Source organism: Pongo pygmaeus, chromosome 16, assembly GCF_028885625.2.
Source record: "Pongo pygmaeus isolate AG05252 chromosome 16, NHGRI_mPonPyg2-v2.0_pri, whole genome shotgun sequence".
Classification (NCBI taxonomy): domain Eukaryota; kingdom Metazoa; phylum Chordata; class Mammalia; order Primates; family Hominidae; genus Pongo; species Pongo pygmaeus.
This window is the reverse complement of record NC_072389.2, coordinates 96,649,698-96,668,115: the sequence shown is the minus strand read 5'-3', so window position 1 is coordinate 96,668,115 and position 18,418 is coordinate 96,649,698. Positions and strand designations below refer to the sequence as shown.

The 18,418-nt window shown below is 44.5% G+C and overlaps 1 protein-coding gene across 12 annotated transcripts in view; it reads left to right on the top strand.

Moving 5' to 3' along the window:
* Nucleotides 1–1,573: 1,573 nt before the first annotated feature.
* PRC1 (protein regulator of cytokinesis 1) overlaps nucleotides 1,574–18,418 on the top strand; it is a 30,195-nt gene continuing 13,350 nt past the window's right edge. For 8 of the 12 annotated variants that reach the window (XM_054451380.2, XM_054451378.2, XM_063652982.1 and 5 more), the window contains exons 1-8: nucleotides 1,653–1,891; nucleotides 11,409–11,541; nucleotides 12,094–12,216; nucleotides 14,248–14,481; nucleotides 14,560–14,730; nucleotides 15,202–15,351; nucleotides 15,834–15,981; nucleotides 16,929–17,065. In XM_054451380.2, the coding sequence (XP_054307355.1) occupies nucleotides 1,881–1,891; nucleotides 11,409–11,541; nucleotides 12,094–12,216; nucleotides 14,248–14,481; nucleotides 14,560–14,730; nucleotides 15,202–15,351; nucleotides 15,834–15,981; nucleotides 16,929–17,065 (1,107 nt within the window). In that variant the 5' untranslated portion in view covers nucleotides 1,653–1,880. Of the gene's footprint in view, nucleotides 1,892–11,408; nucleotides 11,542–12,093; nucleotides 12,217–14,247; nucleotides 14,482–14,559; nucleotides 14,731–15,201; nucleotides 15,352–15,833; nucleotides 15,982–16,928; nucleotides 17,066–18,418 lie in introns of all 12 variants that reach the window. The other 4 variants (XM_054451377.2, XM_054451375.2, XM_063652983.1 and 1 more) reach the window with 2 other exon arrangements.

The window sequence follows — 18,418 nt, the reverse complement described above, 5'->3', positions numbered from 1 at the left end:
ACAAAGAATGCAAGTAAATTTTAAAAGTAGTGCTACCATCCACTCTATTAGTGGTGTCAATGTTAATCACAGAGTGCAAGGAAATTGAAAAAGTGGTGCCTGTCGTCCATTGTGTTGGTGCTGTGAATGTCTGGCATGCTGCTGACAAGTTAAAAAGAACATGGAAGCCGGGCGCGGTGGCTCATGCCTGTAATCCCAACACTTTGGGAGGCCGAGGCAGGCGGATCACCTGAGGTCAGGAGTTCAAGACCAGCCTGGCCAACATGGCGAAACCCCGTCTCTATTAAAAATACAAAAAAAAAAGTATCCAGGCATGGTGGTGCGTGCCTGTAGTCCCAGCTACTCGGGAAGCTGAGGCACAAGAATTGCTTGAACCCTAGCGGAGGTTGCAGTGAGCTGAGATTGGGCCACTGCACTACAGCCTGGGTGACAGAGCAAGACTCCGTTTCAATTAAAAAAAATTAAAAGAACATTGAAAGCACCAATGAAGTTTTTCTGAAAATAAGAAAAATATGGTTCTGAAGGTGAAGCAAACAAGCATCCTTTACCTTTAGGGAAAAGGCATATGAAGAGGATTCACGTAAGTTACAGTTGTCCAATAAACACGAAAAATGTGCAATTTCAGTTATAATCAAGTGCCAAGCAAGGAAATGCCAGTATTATTATTTTACCTACAAAATGAGCAAAGATGTTTAAAAGTACAATAGAATTCAGCCCTGCTGACGGTAACAAAAGGAGGGTACTTTTCCGGTGAGGCTTTGTGCTCTAGAAGGCAAATTAATAAAGGGAGCATTCAGTAATTCCACCTCTAGGAATCAGCCGTACGAAAATGCAGGATGCATTTATAAACACATACATACATAAAGATTTATGTATGAAGATATTCAGCCCAGCCTTGTCTTTTAAATTATTATCTAAATATCAATAGCAGAATGGGCGAGATATCTACACACCAGGATATTATGCCACCATGAATCACTGGGAAAAAAATGTGATATATAAGCATTTAGGGATGTAACATCATCGAGGAAAGGAGGCTACAAAAGTAGTTTAATGTCTAGTTTGAGTTCTAAATTTTTCATGTAACGATTTAGAAACGCATCTAATTTGATCACGCGACTTAGGCAAATCATTCAAATCTTTTTGCGTTTCCTCTGCAATGGCGACAATACTTGCCATACAGGATTGTGGAGGTTAAATGGGATAACTGGCGTTGAAACGTTCCAGGCCCATGAGCAGGACTCAATGTTCCTTCCCTTCCCCTTTAGTGTATGGCTTCTTACATCTGGGGAAGAGTCCCACCAAAGATCGATTCCAAGCTTCGCTTCTTGGATGAGCGAGGGAAACTAGGCGCTAATTTTTCTATTCAGCCCCGCGCTCGTTCCCGGCAGCCGGGACTCAGGGAAGCCAGGCAGCCGCGGTGCTCTCAACCCCTTCCCCGCCCGCGCACTTCGAATCCAAACTGCGCGGGGCGAGGCGGGGCGGCGCCCCGATGACGTAGCTGGCTTGGGAGAGGAGTCCCTTGAGGCTGCCGCCAAGCGAGGGAAGCGAGAGGCGCAGGCCACGCCCGGCCACTCACAGACGGTGACGTCATCCCCCGCCGCCACTCCAGCGCTTCCCAGGCCCAGCTCGCGAGTCCCCGCCCCGATTACGCACCCGCGACTTCAGCCTGAGGGGTGGGGATTTTCTTGGAGCGACGGGATGCGACGCCAATCGCGACGACGCTTCGCCCCGTGGCGCGGTTTGAAATTTTGCGGGGCTCAACGGCTCGTGGAGCGGCTACCCGGAGTGACATCGCCGGTGTTTGCGGGTGGTTGTTGCTCTCGGGGCCGTGTGGAGTAGGTCTGGACCTGGACTCACGGCTGCTTGGAGCGTCCGCCATGAGGAGAAGGTGCGGGTTGCGGGGAAATCGAGGGGACGGGGCAGGGAGCGACCCTCGTCTTGGGTGCGGGGCCTGTTCAGGGGTGCGGGGCCCGTGCGGGGTACCGGGCCTAGATCGTCACGGCAGTCGGCGCCGAGTGAGGCTGGGGGCGCTGAGGGGCAGGGTCTGGAGACGGCGAGCCAGTGCGAGGGCCGCGGCGGTGAGACTTGACGCGCTGTCCCCCGGCGGCCGCGGGTGCCCGCAGGCTCAGACGCCCGGGTGGGAGCCGAGCGCCGGTGCCCGGACGCGGCAGGGCGGTCGAGGCCGGGGGCCCGGGGCGGCCTCCACCCAGGCGGTCAGCGCTGGCGCTCGGACCCCACCCTCCCCGCCCGCGGCGTCTCAGGTGCCGCTTCTTGGCGCAGATGACTCGTTGTAAACCTTCTGTGGTCGTGGTTTCTCTTTAAAGCTGTTAAGTTTATTTATCGTTGTTTTTCTTTGTTTTATTCTTTTTTTTGTTTGTTTTTGTGAAAACGCGGTCTCCCTATGTTGGCCAGGCTGGTCTCGAACTCCTGGCTTCAACTGATCCTGCCACCTCGGCCTCCCAAAGTGTTGGGATTACAGGCGTGAGCCACCGTGTCCGGCCCGTTGTTTTTCTTTGTATCAGGCCAGCGGTGTTAACGTTTTGTTTGAATTGGAAAGATAGCTTTGTTTCTTTGCAAGTTAAAAAAACGGATTGTGGAATTCTTTTCCGGTCGTTTTAATAACTTCCTAGGCAGTGTTGGGGAGGGACTGTCCGACTTGAAATCGGGACCAGACGGTGACACTGCCACTTACCAACCTTGTGACTTCCAAATATTAACTTTATTTTCTGAAAGTTGTGGATTAAGTTTTGTGATGATACAGCGTTAAATAATTTGTAGTTTTTGGTGGAACTGATTGTTCTAAGGCTTTGTAAGAGTCTTCATTTCACGATCACTAATTCTGATCAGTCTTTTTCAAATGCTTGCCCTCAGAATAATGAGAATTGAATGCCAACATGGTGAAACCCCGTCTTAACTAAAAATACAAAAATTAGCCTGGCCTGGTGGTGCGCCTGTACCCCCAGCTTCTCAGGAGGCTGAGGCAGGAGAATCGCTTCAGCCTAGGAGGCAGAGGTTGCATGAGCCGACATCTCAACACTGCACTCCAGCCTGGGCGACAGAGTGAGACTACGTCTCAAAAAAAAAAAAAAAAGTCCGTTAACAGTTTATGAATTATGTAGGCATCTCCTCTATCAAGGGATTGAATGAAGCAGGAGAAAAAGTTACCCTTTAATGTTGGTTCCAGGCTAATGGATATAATTAACTTTTTTTTTTTTTTTGAGACGGAGTCTCACTCTGTCACCCAGGCTGGAGTGCAGTGGCGAGATTGCTAACTGCAGCTTTGACCTCTGAGGCTCAAACGAAACTCTGGCCAGAATTAATTGTGGTTATCGATCCCCGAAACAGGTTGTACAAGGAGATCAACAAAGCTCCTTCTCTGGAGTGCTAAGAAAAAATAGGGCAGTGGATCAGTGAAGGCTGCCTGAAGGTACGAAATAATTTAGAGGACCACTGTGAGATATCTTCCAGTCCAGTGATTTATGTTCAAGACTGGAAAAACTGACTCATTTTACAACCTTTGTGTCCTTGAGTGGTAGTCTTTGTATGCACTCTGATTTTTTCAGTGAATCTAAAAAAAAAACTCAAGACTTGCTCCTTTTAGGGGATTACCTGAAACAATTTAGCCAGGGAGTATTTAAGTGTATCATGATAATTGTTCATAATGATTGCTCTGAAGCATCTTAAGATCATACAACTTTTTTGAAATGTCACATTATTCATTCAAAAAGACTTCTTGGGCCTGGCACAGTGGCTCACACCTGTAATCCCAGCACTTTGGGAGGCCAAGGTGGGAGGATGACTTGAGCCCAGGAGTTCAAGACCAGCCTGGGCAACATAACAAGACCCTGTCTCTATTTAAAAAATAATAATTTATACCAAAAAAGAAAAGAAAAATACTTCTTGAATGTTTGTTAAATACAAGGAACCATTCCAAGTGTTGGGGATACAGCAGTGAGCAAAAGTGACATCCCTGCCCTCACAGAGTTTATATTCTAATAGCAAAAGAGGAGTGTAATAAATAAGTTAGTCTTAAATGGTGGTAAGTGCTATGTAGAGAAATCAAGGGGATAAGAAGTACTGAAGGTGTAGGAAGGGGGGTTGTGGTTTTAAAGAGATGGGTCAGGAAAGGCCTCCCTGAGAAGGTGATCTCTGAGCGAAGACCTAAGAAGGAAAAGGGTGAAGCCATGCAGCATGGGGGAAGAGATATAGGTAGAGGAATCAGCAAATCCAAGTGCCCTAAGTGGGAATAGTGCCTGGTATGTTCCAGAAAGAGCAAGGAGGTCTCTGTGACAGGAATAGAATGAGCACTGAGGTCAAAAGAAATGGCTTTCAGATGGAATGGGGCTCCATAGGTCTTTGGAAAGTCAGAGGCTTTTCCTTAGAGTGAGATGGCAAGTCACTGGAGGGTTCTGAGTAGAAGATTAGGACTTGTGGCTCCTGTGTTGACAATAGACTTAAGGAGGCCAGTTTCGAAGCAGGGAGACCAGTTAAGAGGCCCCTGCCATGCAGCAGAAAGTTGGCGGTGGTGACCTGGACCAGGGTGCGGGCGGTAGTGGTAGCAGCAGAGGTCAGGAGGAGTGAGATTCTGCCTGTCTTGTGTAGATAATGCTAATGGCGGGCATATAAGAAAGAAGTGTCAAGGATGATAAAAGATTTAAGTTAAAAAAGAAAATTAAGTTCAGTACAATTTGAATGTTAGGAAGAGTGAGAAATGTTAATTTTTAATTCTTTGAAAATGATCCTCTTACAGGAACTGTCTCTAACTAGAATAATAATAATGGGTGTTTGGTAATTCCAAACACCCATTTCCAACAGGCCAAATAAAATGCATTATATATCAGTAAAATTTTTTTTTTTTTTTGGAGACAGTGTTGCTCTGTTGCCCAGGCTGGAGTGCAATGGCACAATCTCAGCTCACTGCAACCTCCGCCTCCTGGGTTCACCGGGTTCAAGTGATTCTCCTGCCTCAGCCTCCTGAGTATCTGGGATTACAGGCACCCACTACCACGCCCAGCTAATGTTTGTATTTTTAGTAGAGATGGGGTTTCACCACGTTGGCCAGGCTGGTCTCGAGCTCCTGATCTCAGGTGATCCGCCTGCCTTGGCCTCCCAAAGTGCTGGTATTACACACATGAGCCACCACGCCCAGCCATAGTAAAAATCTGTAAGTTTTTCAATTAAGTCACAAATCAAAGACATTTCAGATTATGGGCCGGGCACAGTGGCTCACGCCTGTAATCCCAGCACTTTGGGAGGCTGAGGCAGTCGGATCACGAGGTCAGGAGTTTGAGACCAGCCTGACCAACATGGTAAAACCCCATCTCTACTAAAAATACAAAAATTAGCTGGGCGTGGTGGCATGTGCCTGTACTCCCAGCTACTCAGGAGGCTGAGGCAGGAGAATTGCTTGATCCCAGGAGGCAGAGGTTGCAGTAAGCTGAGATCACACCATTGCACTCCGGCCTAGGTGCCGAACTGAGACTCTGTCTCAAAAAAAAAAAAAAAAAAAAGAAACCAAGAAAGTTTTAGATTATGTGCCAAGATGTTTTTAATAACAGCTTTGAGGTATAATCCACATACCATACAATGTACTTTAAATTGTATAATTCAGTGATTTTCAGAATATTCAGAGTTGTGCAATCATCACTGCAATCAATTTTAGAACATTTTTATCACCCCTTTAAAATCCCATTAGCAGTCAATCCCCTTTCACCCCATGGTCCAAATTCTCCCCAGCCCCAACTACAAATCTACTTTTCGGCTAGGCAAGGTGGCGCACACCTATAATTCCAGCACTTTGGGAGCCCAAGGTGGGAGGAATACTTGAGCCCAGGAGTTCAAGAACAGCTTGGACAACATAAGGAGACTCTATCTCTACAAAAAAAAAAAAAAAAAAAAAAAGTATTTTTTTTTAATTTTCATTTATTTACTTTTTTTTTTTTTGAGACGGAGTCTCACTCTGTTGCCCAGGCTGGAGTGCAGTGACGCGATCTCGGCTCACTGCAGCCTCCACCTCCCGGATTCAAGCAATTCTCCTGCCTCAGCCTCCCGAGTAGCTGGGATTACAGGTGCCCACCACCACGCCCAGCTAATTTTTGTATTTTTAGTAGAGACAGGGTTTCACCATATTGGCCAGGCTGGTCTCAAACTCCTGACCTTGTGATCCGCCGGTCTTGGCCTCCCAAAGTGCTGGGATTACAGGAGTGAGCCACCGTGCCCGGCCTAAAAAAAATTTTTTTTGTTTAAGTTAGCTGGGTGTGGTGGCTCACATCTGTAGTCCCAGCTACTCCGGAGGCTCAGGTGGGAGGATCACCTGAGCCTAGGAAGTTGGGGCTGCAGTGAGCCATGATCGTGTTACTGCACTCCAGCCTAGGTGAAAGAGGGAGACCCTGTCTCAAAAAACCATACAAACCCCAAATCTACTTTTTACCTATTCTGGATATTTCATATAAACGGAACCATAGCTCTGGTCTTTTGTGACTTGCTTTTTTGACTGAGCATAATGTTTTCAAGGTTTATTGCCAAATAATATTCCATTGTATGGCTATATACTACATTTTATTTACCCATTCATAAGTTGATAGCCATTTGTATTTTTTTTTTTCACTTTTTGGCTATTATAAGTAATGCTGCTATAGACATTTGTGTAGTTTTCGTATAAATGTGTTTTCATTTCTTTTGGGCAAATACCCAGTAATAAAATCGCTGGGTTGTATGAACTCTGTTAAACTGAGGGGCTGGGTGTGGTGGCTCATGTGTGTAATCCCAACATTTTGGGAGGCCGAGGTGGGAGGATTGCTTGGGCCCAGGAGTTCAAGACCAGCCTGAGCAACATGGCAAACCTTAAAAAAAAAAAAAAAAAATTAGCCAAGCATGATGGCACGTCTGTGGTCCCAGCTACTTGGGAGACTAAGGTGGGAGAATTGCTTGAGCCCGGGGTGTTGAGGCTGCATTGAGCTATGATCACACCACTGCACTCCAGCCCAGGTGACAGTGAGGCCCTGTCTCAAAAAACAAAAAAACAACTGAGGAACTACCAGACTATTTTCCAAAGAGGCTGTACCGTCTTGCATGCCCACAAGCAGTGTCTGAGGGTTCTAGTTCCTCTAGATTCTCACCAATACTTTTTGCTATATATTTTTTTATTATACCATCCTGTTGGCTATGAAGTGGTTTTGATTTGCATTTCCCTAATAACTAATATTGAGCATCTTTTCATGTGCTTATTGTCCATTTTTATATCTTCTTTGGAGAAATGTCTATTCAGATTTTTTGCCCATTGTGCTAGATTTTTTTATTCAGAAAAACAATCACTTTACCTTCTAGATGTGTTACAGAGATAGGCAGCCCTACTTGTAAACCTTCATCAGGATCCAGAGTGCATAATACCTCTATTAGGTTAGGTAGGTTAGGAGCATAGGACCCTTTGGCAGGAATTCAGGGCCATTCATTTTACATCTATTGAACAACTACTGTGAGTTAGGGTGTGGTAAAATGAAGATGAATAAGATGTGGTGGTCCTTGCCCTTGAGTTTATGGTCTACTAGGGGGCTGGGGGGGAAATGGTAAGTGAGTGACAAGTCCACAGCTCTCCAGAGGAGGTGGTGGCATATAGACGGAACTGAATGTACAAAGCACGGTGGTGTCAGAAAATGAGAGCTGCATGTGGTTTATTGAGGGGCATTGTTCAGGAAATGCCCAGGAAGTTCAGTTGGCCGGAGACCTGGGGAGTGTCAAGTGGGAGAGATTAGCAGACAGACTCGGAGAGAGGTTTTAGAAGGCCTTTCCACAGAAGGTGGTTGAACTATTTCCTGAGGGCAGTGGGGCCTTTGAAGGGGAGTAGTTAAGCAGGGATCTGATGGGATTTATTGTTATGAACAACTAGCTGTTATGTGGAGATTGGCTGGGCAGGGGTAGGTCTGTCAGACTGAGGAGACTGGGATACTTAAGTAATGACTTCAGAGCAGTGCCCCCAGCTGGCCTGTCTGGAAGCCAGGGTTTTGCATCCAGATCGAATATTGGCCACAGATTGGATCTTAAAAGTTATTTTTAATAAAATGGTAATATTAGGATTTTAACTTGTGCATTGTTGTGTCTTCAAAATGAAGTGCAAAAGGAGTGTTTGCCTGGGGAAGCTCTTTAGTTGGACTTTAGTTGAGATTATGTTAAATAAATGCCTTACTTAACTGTTAACATTTCCCTTTTTTTCCTTTAAGTTCTGTTGGACTTGAACTGTTAACATTTCTAAAGTGAAGGGAGTACGGTAAATTCTTTTAAACGTTTGTCGGTATTTGGGTATTGGTACGGCCATCTGGTATAGGCAACAGGTATTTGTGTAGAAATGTTTCTTCAACAAGGACGGGCAACCTCTAAACTGGGATTTCGTGGCTGGAGATATTTTGGATGTGAATGTATTAACAGCTTTGGAGAGACACATTGTTAGAGATCCAGGCTGGTGACTTGTAGAACCACTGAAAGCTCTGAGACAGAAAGGGGCTAATGAAAGTCTCTAGTTCCAATTGGGTGTGGATGGCACACAAAGAGCTTAAGTGTTTAAGTGATTTGCTGCAGGCTTCTCGGCCGACTAGAAGCAGAGCACCAGGGCAGTCTTAGTTGTCCTGTTATACCTAAGAAAAGGGAGAAAAATTTCTATTCTTTAAATGTTCTGTAAAGCAGACTAATGGTTACAATTTTTAAAGTAAGCTTTTCTTAAAAGACAAGATACAGAAGCCAGTTAAATTTGTATTTTAGATAAATAAGTTTGTGTTAAAATAAGCTTTTGGTAATTGAAGAATAACATACATTCAGAAATGTACAGAAATCAAGTGTAAACTCAGTGAATTTTTTACAGTTGATGCACCTGTGTAAGCAGCAACCCAGAAGCCCTCTACCAGTCACTGCCTCCCCTGAGCCAAAAGAACCACTATCCTGACTTCTGAAAGCATAGATTAGTTTGGCCTGGTTTTGTTTTTGCTTTTTTTATTTTCGTTTTTGAGATAGAGTGTTGCTCTGGAGTGCAGTAATCACAGCTCACTGCAGCCTCATCCTCTCAGTCTCAAGCAATCCTCCCACCTCAGCCTCCTGAGTAGCTGGGACTATAGCATATGTCACCGTGCCTGGCTAATTTTTTTTTTTTTTTTTTTTTTTTAAGACACAGAGTCTCACTATGTTACCCAGGATGATCTGAAACTCCTGGGCTCAACCAGTCCTCCTGCCTTGGCCTTGCAAGGTGCTAGGAATATAGGCGTGAACTACCGTGCCTGGCCAGTTTTGCCTGTTTTTGAACTCTCTGTCAATGGAATCACATAGTGATACACACTTGCATATCTGGTGGCTTTTGCTCAGCCTAAAGTGTTTTTTTTTTCTTCCTCTTCCCCTTACAACTTTTTTTTAGTTGTTTCTTTTACTTCATTAAAAAAATGAAAAGATTTGAGGTATAATTCATACACAGTAAAACAGACTCGCTTTACACGTAGTTTCAAATGTATACCGTTATATAATCGCCATCAAGATCTGGAACTATTTCATCACCCCAAAAAAGTAAAATAAATAAAATAGGAAAATAATAATTTGAGCTTTATCCATATCATGTGTAGTGTGTTCATTTTCTTTTTTGAGACAGTTTCGCTCTGTCGCCCAAGCTGGAGTACAGTGGTACGATCTTGGCTCACTGCAACCTCGGCTCACTGCAAACCCCACCTCCTGGGTTCAAGTGATTCTCCTGCCTCAGCCTCCCCAGTAGCTGGGATTACAGGCGCACCACCACAACCAGCTAATTTGTTGTGTTTTTAGTAGAGACGGGGTTTCCCCATGTTGGCCAGGCTGGTCTCCTGACCTCAAGTGATCTGCTCCCCTTGGCCTCCCAGAGTCCTGGAATTACAGGTGTGAGCCACTGCACCCAGCCGGTTTGTTCATTTTCATTGCTACATTAGTGCATTGTAGGAATGTACTATTCATTCTGTTGATAGACATCTAGGCTGTTTCTGTTTCCATGCTATTATGAGTAGTGCTTCTCTAACCATTCTCATATATGTCTTTGGTGAACGTATGTGTTTATTTCTGCTAGGTATGTATGTAGAGGTAGAACTGCTGGGTTCAGCTTTAGTAGATAGACTGCCAACAGTTTTTAAAATAGTTGTACCAATTTACACCATGCCAGCAGCATATGAAAGTTCTCACTTTTCTATATACTCAACAACACTTAATGCTGTCTTTTTAACTTTAGCCATTCTTTGAGCTGCTAGTTGTAATTTAAGAATAGGCCAGGCGTGGTAGCTCATGCCTGTAATCCCAGCACTTTGGGAGGCCGAGGCGGGTGGATCACTTGAGGTCAGGAGTTCGAGACCAGTGTGGCCAACATGGTGAAACCCCATCTCAATGGCTTTTTAACTTTAGCCATTCTTTGAGCTGCCAGTTGTAATTTAAGAATATAGGCCGGGCGCAGTGGCTCATGCCTGTAATCCCAGCACTTTGGGAGGCTGAGGTGGGTGGATTTTTGTGTTTTTGTAAAAATACAAAAATTAGCTGGGTGTGGTGGCACACGCCTGTAATCTGAGCTACTTGGGAGGCTGAAGCAGGAGAATCGCTTGAACCTGGGAGGCGGAGGTTGCAGTGAGCTGAGACCTCACCACTGCACTCCAGCCAGGGCAACGGAGCGAGACTCTGTCTCAAAAAAGAAAAGAAAAATAAATAAATTAAATAAAATGGCCAGGCACAGTGGCTCACATATGTAATCCTAGCACTTTGGGAGGCTGAGGAGGGTGGATCACTTGAGGCCGGGAATTCAAGACCCACCTGGCTAACATGGCAAAACCCCATCTCTACTAAAAATACAAAAATTAGCTGGGTGTGGTAGAACGTGCCTATAGTCCCACCTACTCGGGAGGCTGAGTCAGGAGAATCATTTGAACGCAAAAGGTAGAGGTTGCAGTGAGCCAAAATTGCACCACTGCACTCCAGCCTGGGCGACAGAGCAAGATGCTGTCTCAAAAAAAAAAGAAAAAACAAAAAAACACCAAAAAATAGTAATAAATTGCCAGATATTTTGTAGGGGTTTCTCACCAGCAACTTCTTGTGTTAGTTTATTTTACCAACATTTTTGTCTGGTTTTTCTTTAGTAAAAGTATTTATAATTCTGTATTATACTTCCATAGGTAGATCATTGTTGAAAGTCCAGAAGGTTGAGCTTCCATGATATAATATGATATGAAATCTTGCATTGCTAGTGGCATTTGGTAGGAAAAGGAATGGGGAGTGGTTAAAGGTGAATTAAGCTGAATGCTTGTTTTAATTTGTTTTTTTCTTGAGGCCACTGAGAAGCTAGTCTTTTTAGTTCTTGAAAATAGTGCTTTTAGTCCAGAGGCTGTGACTGATGTAACTAACAGGCCTTAGTTTTTGGTTTTCAGTGAGGTGCTGGCGGAGGAGTCCATAGTATGTCTGCAGAAAGCGCTAAATCACCTTCGGGAAATATGGGAGCTAATTGGGATTCCAGAGGACCAGCGGTTACAAAGAACTGAGGTGGTAAAGAAGCATATCAAGGTGGGTTGAATAGTACTGGTCTCTGCATTGGACCAGGGTAAGGATGTTGGTGACTCACCCGAGATAGCATACAGAAGGGACATGTGATCATCGGCATTAGGATAGCACAGGCCCTTCCTGTTTGATTTGGTTTGGTTTTGAAGTCCCTTCTTGAAATTTGAGGAGGCTGGGTGCGGTGGCTCATGCCTGTAATCCCAGCACTTTGGGAGGCCGAGGCACATGGATTGCTTGAGATCAGGAGTTCAAGACCGGCCTGATCAACATGGTGAAACTCCGTCTCTACTAAAAATAAAAAAATTAGCTGGGCATGGTGGTGAGCACCTGTAATCCCAGCTACTCAAGAGGCTGAGACAGGAGAATCTATTGAACCCGGAATGTAGAGGTTGCAGTGAGCCGAGAGCACGCCATTGCACTCCAGCCTGGGCAACAGAGCGAGACTCCATCTCAAAGAAAAAAAGAAAAAGAAAAAAGAAATTTGAGGGGTTTGGTATTGGTGTTGGGAGCTTTTTTCCTCCATTGCCCCAAACTTATGGACTGTTTTCCCTCTTGTAGGAACTCCTGGATATGATGATTGCTGAAGAGGAAAGCCTGAAGGAAAGACTCATCAAAAGCATATCCGTCTGTCAGAAAGAGCTGAACACTCTGTGCAGCGAGTTACATGTTGAGCCATTTCAGGTCCGTGGCAGCCCACAGGGTCTCTGGGGATCTGTCTGGGGCCTGAGACTTAGAAAGTAGCATTGACTTGGGCCTGCAGATGGAAGGCTTCCTCGTAGGGATGGAGCTAGACGTAAGAAGTGGGGAAAACATGCTGTGTAGTTAATTAGGCCCAGCAGAGTAATTCTCACCTCTGTAGAGAGTTGCCCTGGTAAGAGGTGAAGCAACTAATAGATGATCAAAAAGAAGCTGCTGTTTACCATAGTTTTGCTTTGTAGGGAATATGAATTTTTTTTATAAACTCTGAGAAAAAGGTAGGTATAGATGGTGCTGCACTGTTCTTTCTCTGAAAGAAAATGAAAACAGAAACAAAAGTAACTAATGATTAAAAGGAATACTATGAAAAAACCAACCTTTGTGGCTTTTATCATACCCAGAAGCTGCATACTACTGACCCAGCCAAAATGGCTTCTTCAGAAGAAATGTCTCAAAAGCTGGAATATTGGGAGTGCATAGTCCATTTCAGAGCATGCCATGACATCCATCTGGGTATGGAGCTGAGAAGTGGCTATATTGTGGTCCACTGCAAGTCAGGGACTTGAGTGAGGACACCAGCAAGGATGAAATGAATAACAGATGGGGTCCTGAAAATCTCTGCTTAGAACCAGTAAAAATAGTGCCAGGATCATAAAAATTAGGACAGACGTGGAGCTTGGAAAGACAATGAGTACACCCATAAGGTTCTCAGGTCCCTCTTCCTGTTACAGGAAGACCTGCCTGGATATCTATTTGGAGTTAGCTTAGGAGGGGGAGACCACCTTTAAAGGGCGAAGGATAATTCACACCTGGTAGCCAAGAGCAGTCAGGCAGAACATGAAGTGGAGCTTCCTGGAGTCAACATAAATGTCATAAATATAATTGATTTTGGACATAGTTTCTCTTTCTTTTTTCACATTCGATGTGAAATTGGGCAAGAAGTGAGGTGTACAATGATACATCTCCCTTAAATTACCTGATGTTCCTAGTTCACAATGTTAAATGAAATTCTGTAAATGTATAGGACATTTAAGAAAAATTTATATGTCCTATAAAAAAATGCCACTTTTTTTTTTCTTGTTAACCAGTTAGGAATAGAGCAGGGACTACCAGATGGGTTTTTGTTGTTAAGGTGAGACGATGTTCATAGGATTAGCAGGATGAGTATTTAGATATGAGCTAGGCATGCCACCCTATAGCTAACCCAAAGCAAGCTTTCCAGCCAATTTACACTTTTATCTATTTATTTATTTAGAGACAGAGTCTTGCTGTGTTGTCCAGGCAGGAGTGCAATGGTGTGGTCTCGGCTCACTGCAACCTCCGCATCCCAGGTTCAAGCGATTTTCCTGCCTTAGCCTCCCGCGTAGCTGGGATTACAGGTGTCCGCCACCATGCCTGGCTAATGTTTCTGTTTTTCGTAAAGACGGGGTTTCACCATGTTGGCCAGGCTGGTCTCTAACTGCTGACCTCGTGATCCGCCCACCTTGGCCTCCCGAAGTGCTGGGATTATAGGCGTGAGCCACTGCGCCTGGCGCCAATTTACACGTTTTATAAAAGTGCCTGGTGCCTGGAGTAGTCTAATCATAGAGACAAAAGGTAGAATGGTGGTTGCCAGGCTTGGAGAAGGGAAAAAATGGGGACTTATTTGTTTGAGTATGAAGTTTTACTTTTGCAAGAGGAAATGAGTTTTGGAGGTGATGGTCATGATTGCACAACACTGTGACTGTACTTAATACCACTGAACTGTACACTTAATGGTTAAGATGGTAAATTTTATGTTATATGTATTCTACCACAAGTTTTAAAATTGGGGGGAAAAGTACCCTGGTACTTACTCACCTTACCTCACTGGGACCTTCCTTAGGAGACCCTCTTTGTGCCATATTCTGTTGACCATGAGTTGACTTAGTTGTAAGTTTAACTGAAAGTCTGTCATCCACGCCTTCTTATGTTGTCCTTCTCTTCCTTTGAAGGAATTCACTTGGAATCTTATAACTGGTCCATTGTCTTATTCAGGAAGAAGGAGAGACAACCATCTTGCAACTAGAAAAAGATTTGCGCACCCAAGTGGAATTGATGCGAAAACAGAAAAAGGAGAGAAAACAGGAACTGAAGCTACTTCAGGAACAAGATCAAGAACTGTGTGAAATTCTTTGTATGCCCCACTATGATATTGACAGTGCCTCAGTGCCCAGCTTAGAAGAGCTGAACCAGTTCAGGCAACATGTGACAACTTTGAGGGAAACAAAGGTACACTGCCTACATTTGTTCTTCCTAAAAGTCACTTTAGTTTTCCTCTAGGTATCTTGTAATTGCTTTGTTTTAAAGGCTTCTAGGCGTGAGGAGTTTGTCAGTATAAAGAGACAGATCATACTGTGTATGGAAGAATTAGACCACACCCCAGACACAAGCTTTGAAAGAGATGTGGTGTGTGAAGACGAAGATGCCTTTTGTTTGTCTTTGGAGAATATTGCAACACTACAAAAGTTGCTACGGCAGGTACTGTCTTCTCAAATTATGCCCTAGGATCTCCGTAGTATATAGCAGTTTGAACAAAACTGACAGCTGTTTCTTCAGTCTTAAATAAGGAGATAATGTAAGCTAAGAGAATGAGGGAAGCTAAGGATAGTAATATATGATATACAACCTTGATTTTTGTTTAACAGTTAAAAAACCTTTATATGTAGCTCCAAGAAAATGAAATTATAGATGAAATAATATTAGTCATTTGAATTAGACTAGTGTTTAATTAAAATTTTTTTCAGTTCTAAATTTGAATGCTAATTCTTGGGGTCTGAGATCCTGACAGCCTTACAGCTTGTGTTTAGGAGGCATGAAAACATGCTACTTTGAACTCTCATGAAAATGCCTCCTCTACCCATGGGTCCAGACATTTTTTTGTGGGAGGCCGGAGGGCTAGCCTCTGTGCTGCTGCTTTGCTGTGAGTGACACTGGCTTTCTATGCTGTAGCTGGAAATGCAGAAATTACAAAATGAAGCAGTGTGTGAGGGGCTGCGTACTCAAATCCGAGAGCTCTGGGACAGGTTGCAAATACCTGAAGAAGAAAGAGAGGCTGTGGCCACCATTATGTCTGGGTCAAAGGCCAAGGTCCGGAAAGCGGTAAGAAACCCAGTGGGTACTGGGTCAGCAGTCTTCTCTTAGCACTTCTGTGTTAGTCATAAAGACTGTTGATTTGGCCGGGCTCAGTGGTTCATGCCTCTAATCCCAGCACTTTGGGAGGCTGAGGCAGGTGAATCCTTTGAGGTCAGGAGTTCGAGACCAGCCTGGACAACATGGCGAAACCCCATATCTACTAGCCAGGTGGTAGTGGTGTGCGCCTGTAATCCCAGCTACTTGGGAGGCTGAGACAGGAGAATCGCTTGAGCCTGGGAGGCGGAGGGTTGCAGTGAGCCAAAATCGCACTACTGCACTCCAGTCTGGGCGAGAGAGTGAAACCCTGTCTCAAAAAAAGAAAAAGAGCGTTGATTTATAATACCTTTGTGGCTTTGCATTATAATTTTACTTAAAAGGGGGGGAACTTCTGCAAACCTTAGTGAATATAAGAGTATGACAGCCACCTTTAACAAGTTTCTTTCTTTCAGCTGCAATTAGAAGTGGATCGATTGGAAGAACTGAAAATGCAAAACATGAAGAAAGTGATTGAGGCAATTCGAGTGGAGCTGGTTCAGTACTGGGACCAGTGCTTTTATAGCCAGGAGCAGAGACAAGCTTTTGCCCCTTTCTGTGCTGGTTAGTACAAGAGTGGGGTCTTTGGTTTGTTTGTTTGGAGACAGGTCTTACTCTGTTGCCCAGCCTAGTCTCAAGTTCCTAGGCTCAACCAATCCTCCCAACTTGGCCTCCCAAAGTGTTGGGCCACCACACCCAGCCAAAAGTGGGGTCTTCATGTGGCCTGCTCACTAGTTTTTAAGACATCCAGACATTCAACAGGAAGCATTTCCTTTTCTGAACAGATAAAGCCACCTTTTCAAGACATTAAGCATAATTGCCATTCCTGTATGAAAAAGCATTTGCAAATGTTATTGGGAAATATTGGTCTCTTGCTTTCTGAAGCAATATGTCACTGTAGCCTCTAGCTGTGAAGCTTAAGTTTTTATCAGGTGCTTACTTTTTGCCAGGTGCAGTGTCAAACCCTTAATATTATTTCACAGAATCCTCATGTCAAGAGGTAAGGATACTAAAGCACATAAATGCTGAGTAATTTAACCCAGAGACATATAGTGGTAAATGCCAGAGCCTACGTTTGAGCCAAAAGGAGCCTGACTCCTGGAGCCCAGTTGAATTCTAGTCTGAACTGAACTGAATATAAAGATGAAGCTATCCCAACTAAATTCAACAGATGTTTTTGCACATTTTCTGTGATCCACCCCTCTACTGACTGGGCAAGACAGAAAAGCAGAATATGAAAGAAACCGAAGACAAGGCAAGAGATGATGCAGATTTTTGACAGTATTTTAGTCTCTATCATAGTCTCTTAGGCCCTACTCCCCCAGGCTGATTGTGACAAAGCTGGTTTTTATTAACCACTATATATCTATTACACACACACACCCGCCTCTTCCTGTATCAGTTTACTATAAGGAAAGAATCTATTTCCATTTTAGGGAATGGGGGATTCATAAAATTGGATACTAAATACTAGAGGAATTGTTTTAAACTACTGGGCCTATATTTTGCAGAGGACTACACAGAAAGTCTGCTCCAGCTCCACGATGCTGAGATTGTGCGGTTAAAAAACTACTATGAAGTTCACAAGGAACTCTTTGAAGGTGTCCAGAAGTGGGAAGAAACCTGGAGGCTTTTCTTAGAGTTTGAGGTATTGCCCTAGTTTTTGTGTTTGTAACTGTTAAGAAAGCATGCCATGTACGGAATCAGTCCAGTTAGCTTTGTTCTTTGCCAGGCTTTTGATACCCCATCTTTATCATTAAGTCTCTCTGAATTTCTGCTGACCGCCTCTATTTGGTAGGCTTATCTGCAGGGTCTTTTAAGAGAAAAGCCTAAAATTAATGGCTTAAATAAGGTAGGCATTTCTTGCATGAATGAAGTTCAGAGGTGGGCATTGTGGGGCAGGCATGGCAGATGTGCACAGTGAGCAGGACCCCAGGCTTCTCCGGCCCAGGGCACTCCCCCACCACTAAGGGTGGACCTCATCTTCAGGGCCAGGATGGCTGCTAGAGCTCCCACCCTGATGGCACTTTTTTTTTCTTTTTTTTTTTTTTTTCTTTTTCTTTTTGAGGTGGAGTTTCGCTCTTGTTGCCCAGGCTGGAGTGCAATGGCACGATCTTGGCTCACTGCAACCTCCACCTCACAGGTTGAAGCGATTCTCCTACTTCAGCCTCCCGAGTAGCTGGGATTACAGGCATGCACCACCACGCCCAGCTAATTTTTTGTATTTTTAGTAGAGATGGGGTTTCACCATGTTGGCCAGGCTGGTCTCGAACTCCTGACTTCAGGTGATCTGCCCACCTCGGCCTCCCACAGTGCTGGGATCACAGGCGTGAGCCACTGTGCCTGGCCCGATGGCACATGTCATACAGTGTGGTGGAGGAAGGAACAAAGAAGGCATTGCCCCTCACTCCAAGAGCTCTTCCCGGCTCTCTTCACAGCACCGTGGCTCACATGCTCTGTCACCTGCTGGTGAGGCTGGGTGAATTGCTGCCCCAGGTAAATTCTGGTTCTGTTAAACTAAGGAAGGAGAGAAGAGTGGATGTTGGGGCAGGCAACTAACATTCTCTACCATTCCAGCTTTTGCTATACTTAGAATATTGCATGGGTATTGATTCCTTTTCTTCTGATAGGCAGCATGGATGGGTTCCTTCAGAGCATTTTAGAGCTCAGGGACTGTGGTAAAGCAAGTGAGGCGTGTAGGGCACAGATTGAGGGAGACCTTGTTCTCGGGTTCATGCTGGCCCTGTTAGAGCTCAGAGGACCTTCAGAGAATCTGAATTCAACTCCTTCAAGTTTACAGGCAGCAAACTAGGACTCAGAAGTGGAGAGAACTATGGGATATCTTACAGCTGCTTAAGAACAGATGTCTTTGTCCTCAGTTATTCTTTACTTCTGGTTACAACAAGAAGAGTAAACATAAATAAGGAGGCCAGGTATGGTGGCTCACGCCTGTAATCCCAGCACTTTGGAAGGCTGAGGTGGGCAGATCAGGAGGTCAAAA